Consider the following 5735-nt stretch of genomic DNA (forward strand, 5'->3'; position numbering starts at 1 on the left):
TACCCGAAATTTCGTGTTATTGAAAGTCTTAGCAGCAGCTGCTTAATGTAGAAACCAACATTCAGAAGGATATTGTGCTCATTTATTAGGGAATATATATAGGTGTTCTTAGTTAAGTTTACATGGAAGCCCTTATTGTTTACTTAGTAATAGGGCACAAAATCATGTTAGTACTATTTTTGACATTTTTTGTTCTAAAATATCAGTAATGATGTATGAGATTTTTTTTTTTCTGAGAAATATATTGAATCATAATGCTCCAAAGAGCTGTACTACCCTCTTGCTGATAACCTGTTCCTGTGAATATGTGCAGCAACCCTGCTTCTTACTGTGTGCCTCAGCTCTACCCTAAGGATTACAAATAAAACAGATTAAGTATTAGAAATTTCAGGGCCATGTTTTATTTTTGACTTTGATCTTTAGAGGAAATCTAAAGTATAAGGAGCTCTAACAGTTTTTTTCATTGGACTCCTTCTAAAGGTTCAAAGACTCTAAATGGAGGATCTGATGCTCAAGACAGTAATCAACCACAACATAATGGAGATAGCAATGAAGAAAGCAAAGATGAGACCAGCAGTAAGAAAAAGTGAGGACATGTTTTAATGGGTTGTAATGTGTTTGCTTTTTAAATCACATCATTGTTCCAAGGTTGGTTGTAGAAGGGATTATATTTTGATCATTCAGTTCCTGTATTCAGTAAACAAGATGCAAATCAAAAAGGCAAAATCATAAAAAATCTTTATTTCCCACTAATTTGCCACTGTATTCAAGGGAATAGGTAGGCAGGAATCCAGTCTTTAAAAAATAACTGTTCTTTCTTGGACTAAGTTAACTAAATATACCTTTAATAATGACTTATGTTCATACTTTCTTGAATTGGGACAGGATAATAAAAAATTAAATCTAGACTCTCAGGATATTTTGTATTATGATACCCACTCTAGATAAGGAACCATGGTTACCAAGTTCTTGGTTTGTTCCACTGTATAATAAGACTAGGAATCAAGCATCCCTTCTAATTCTGAAATTCAGGGAAATCCTGTCTGTGTGTAACATCCCGTCTTTTCAATAAAGATGGTAATATGTTGGTATCACAGGCATATAACATTTTCATGTTCTCTAAAGAAACTCATTTTAAAGCAGGAAATGATAGAAAGGGCCTGATGCTTCCCTGAGATACAGTGCTTGATCTGCATATTATTGGGAAGATAGAACATGGTAAAAGAAAAGTTTCAACCAAAAATAATAACTGAATCTTTGGTGATTTAAAAAAAAAAAAATCCCCTAATCCCAGTTGTCACACCTTTTTCCCCCCACTTTTCTTTAGGCCATCCAGTGAAGAGAGAGAGACTGAAATATCTCTGAAGGATTCTGCGCTAGATAACTAGGTTGACATACCTGGAATATAAAGAACATTTGAGAAGTTTGTAATGGTTTTCATTAGAAATATTTAGACTGCTGAAAGTTTTAAATTTTTATAAACATAGGTTTTGATGTTTAAAACTTGTTTTAGGGAGGAAATGCCTTTATCTTTGTTTAAAAGTAATTAAACATTGCTTAATTGTACTTGTGCAGTATTAACAGCTCCATTATACAGTAAATGTGAGGGAAAAGTCATTTAGGAAATGTTGAGCTGCTTTTCAGGACATTGGTTGTAGCATATTTTTAATTAGTGTATGTATGTTAATGTGTAATTGATAGTAGAAAAAAGTTACATTTTTAAAACTGCTACTTGTATAAAATTTCCTCTTTTCCCAATACTGTGGGTTTTGTGCATAGTTTTTACAAACTTGGATTTACCAGACTGTCTTTTCACTGTTTGTGGTTTTTGTAGGTTACACATTTTTATGGTAGATAAAATATTAGTTCTATATAATTACTCCCTGCTATCTAAAATTAATCTCAAGTCTACATTGTGTGATATTATCTGCTGCTTTGTAACAATGTGTGGTCTGTATGCCTTTTTGTATGACAACTAGATATCCAACTGACATTGAACTAACAGTTCCACAAGGTACAAAACTCAATGTTAACTTTAGAAGCTAATTTAATTTTGTGGCTGGGAATTTAGCAGTCACATGACTTTCCTGCAGAGAGCAGAATGGCTGTATACAGGAATGAATCTGGCTCTAGGGTTCAGCCATCTAATAAGATCCTTTACATGTACTGTATAGCTGAAATTGAAAACTAAATAAGTTTATTTTTGAGACATTTCTGAATTTTTTTAAAAAGCCACCCATTAAAGTCACTGAGGAGTATTTTTTTAATTGGAAAACAACCCATGATGCTTATACAGTAACTAATATATAAGGAAACTAACCTATTTGAAAATGGCCATATCAAAAGGAATTTTGTTTATTTCCAGATCATACATGTGACAGGACTGCAAAAATGGAAATATTCGCTGCTTTGAGGCAGTAAACAAAGGAGTGGCGTTTGGCTTTTTTTATACTCTGAACATTCACTTATATGGAATAAATCAGGGTGAACCAAGTAACCCAAAAGACTTAAGGCTAACTTTTAACAGATAGTATTTCTAAGATTATTTGATGAGGTCAGTTGGTTTTTAGTAGCTAAAATATACTTCTGTTTTGAAACGATGAATATGGAGAAAAGGCTTTTAATGCTTAAGTGTTTGCATGTGGCATACATTGTATGTTTTGACTGCTCAGATAATTTTGTTTTCATCGATTGATGAAGAGTTAAATTATTTCAGTAGTTGGAATTTTAATTTTGAGAGGTCTTAAAATGGAAGCTAGGACTCAGTATGTTTTGAGGGAACTTTTGCTATTATATTTGTTTGATCCTTAGCACAATTAAAATTTGGACAGATTATTCTAGTAAAGCCATAAGTGTCAACATGTAAACTTCTTTTGATTAAAGAATTTTTTTATTAAACTGTACTAGTAAATTACTTCTTTGCTATGTACAAAAATGTGTTGGAATTCTGGATTTGCTTCCAAGGGAGTAATTTCTTAGTTAACGTCGTCATAGATATCGTGTTGTTTGGAGAAACAGGGAAACTAACAAGCTCAAAATGTCAAAAATAAAGGTAATGTTATTTTTGTTCACCCTCCCTTTTTTTTTCTGTGAGCCAGTAGGACTTAATAGCTTAACAAGAGTATGTTCAACTTACCACGCTCTAACCAGTTAGGATTTATGTGGTGTTAAAACACAGTTGCTTTCTCTATCTTAATCCTCATTTCAAGAAATTTTGTCAACGAGTCACGAAATCTCAGAACTCTTAAGAAAAAGTCATACAATTAATTATCAAGAACAGAGTAAATTAGGCATGACTCAGCAGAATCAATTGTTGGTTTTCTCACATGCTTTGGAAAACTTTCAGAAGTACCATCTGAATCAGAGAACCTGAATCAGACTTTATCTGTGTAAACAGCTTGACTGGAATACCTTCAGCCTTATAACTGTATTATGTCATGTGGTTTCAAGTAGTAGGGTAATAAAATAGACTCACACACTTACCTGGTTGAAGACGCCAGGTCAAGATGAGATGGCCTGTACAAGAGCAAAAGCTTCTACAGGGCTCTGAAGGCTTCAGTAACAACTTTTGTCCCACTGGACTGGCCAGAGAAAGGGTGATCTATTGGAAACAGCAAATCCATAATTACACCTTAAGAACCGACTGTATTGGCAGAAATGTGTTCAGATTTGTACTGCGTATAACCTTAGAGATGATAGACATTGTGATGTGATTGGAATAAATGTCAAATTATCCTTAAAGGGTACTGAAGCCTGAAAAAGATGTTTAAGGAAATAGGCATTGCTTTTATAGACAGTGATTTTGTACATGGCTATATCCATTATTATATCAAAATCTAATTCGTTTCTAAATAGAGGATGTTAATTCAAGTTGATTCCATTTTCACATTTGTTTTCTTCATTAGATAAAATAAGTAACTTTAGTCATGTTGTATTTAATACTGAAATTTGCAGCTATAAAATCCCTGACACAAGATATGTTTTATGCCTGTGTGAAAGCTGGGAGATCTATTTAACTGATATATAATACATTGACAAATTCTGGGAGTAACTTGGTTGGATTAGCCTTTTCTTTTACAAGAAAATGAGAGCAGATATCTAAGCCTTTGTAACATTGGTGAAAAAATTAACCTTAAGAAGCAGGATAATATTCTAAGTAAATGATAAAACAAGAATTTCAATAATAGTATTATTTTAACTAACAATCTTCTTTATCCACTAAAATAAATTGATTGGCACCAGACATGGATTAATGCTTCTGTTATGATAATTTCTGGAATTTTGGTTTTGAGAATATGAAGTGATGAAAATGAGTAAAAAAAAAAATACTAATGTAAAATCTATAAGGAACGCAGTTTAACAATAAATTCGTTTTTAACCTGTGGAACTTTGAGGAATTGGGTAAATCTGGTTTTCCAGCAGAATTTTAAATCAGTACAATTTAGCATCGTTGGAAACATGAAAGTAAAAATTGAGGCAATAGCTTATTGGGACCAACTGCTTAGTTATTTATATTATCTGGTGCACTGACTGAAATCAGTGAATACACCGCTAGACATACCAGAAACAGGTGCTGTGGTCTTGACACCAATAGACTTAATTGGGTATGTTGCATTTAAGTCCATAAAACATTTTACTGCCAACCTTTAAAACACATAGGCTTAGAGGCTTCATCAGTTTATTTCTATGGTAAATATCTGTTCTTACCCATCCAGGGAGTGCGGAATTCAGTCGAATTTATAAATATAACCTAGAAGGAAAGTGAAGTTTTAAATAACATTTTAATTTCCTACCAAAAAAAATTTTTTTAAAGGTTTCCAGAAAACATTTCAAAATAGGAGCTACAATTTCCTTGATGATCTAGACCTTGGAATTTATCATAGTTGCTGTTTGGCCCAGAATGAGAGAAGAGAATAAATAGAATTATCATAGTCAGGGAGCCAAAAGAATGAAGAGCTGAGCAGAAAAAACGCTTGTGTTTTCTTTTTATATACCGAATACTGAGTATTATTGCCCAAGAATAAGTAAACCAAAGCTAGCAATCCATAGGATCTTGATTTTCCATGTCCCGGTAGTCATAGTACATGAAATCTTTGAATCATAAAAACATTAAATCGACATACACTTTAAACTCATACCATTTGATTCACAAAGTCAAGAAATGAAGCTTTAATATAAATGGTATTTCTGTAAAGCTATGAGTATATATTCAAGATCTGAGTCTACTATTAAAGTTTTTACTGTACTGCCTGGCCAGCATGGCTCAGTGGTTGAGTGTCGACCTATGAACCAGGAAGTCATGTTTCGATTCTTGGTCAGGGTATATGCCAGGGTTGCAAAGTTGGGTGTGCAGGAGGCAGCTGATCAATGATTCTCATCACTGGTGTTTCTATCTCCCTCTCCCTCACCGAAATCAATATATTTTAAAATAAAATGTTTATTGTACATACTTTCTACCAAAACAAGAGTCCTCTGTGAGATTAAATTACACAATAGCTATTAATATTGTATTTATTAAATAATCTACTTTTATTCTTCCTAATTTTTATTAGATATTTGAAAAGTCTTTACCTTGGAAGCCTCATGATAAATGGTGTTCACATTCTTCAAATAATTTTCCAAGTACTTCCACCACTTGATGTAACATTAATTGAATTTTGCTAATGATTAGCAAAAAAGCATTGAGGATACAATGAATAGGCAAGCCACAGACTGGGAGAAAATCAGAATACATA

At 32.9% G+C, this 5735-nt stretch overlaps 1 protein-coding gene across 1 annotated transcript in view; it reads left to right on the forward strand.

The window, feature by feature from the left end:
* The window catches only part of PSIP1 (PC4 and SFRS1 interacting protein 1), a 67009-nt gene extending 63938 nt beyond the window's left edge, over positions 1-3071 (forward strand). Inside the window, exons 14-15 of the mRNA XM_023758908.1 lie at positions 481-586; positions 1328-3071. Of these exons, the coding sequence (XP_023614676.1) occupies positions 481-586; positions 1328-1388 (167 nt within the window). The 3' untranslated portion in view covers positions 1389-3071. The remainder of the gene's footprint in view (positions 1-480; positions 587-1327) is intronic.
* Positions 3072-5735: the final 2664 nt, after the last annotated feature.

The sequence above is a fragment of the Myotis lucifugus genome, unplaced genomic scaffold (genome assembly GCF_000147115.1).
Source record: "Myotis lucifugus unplaced genomic scaffold, Myoluc2.0 scaffold_144, whole genome shotgun sequence".
In the NCBI taxonomy this organism is placed as follows: Eukaryota; Metazoa; Chordata; class Mammalia; order Chiroptera; family Vespertilionidae; genus Myotis; species Myotis lucifugus.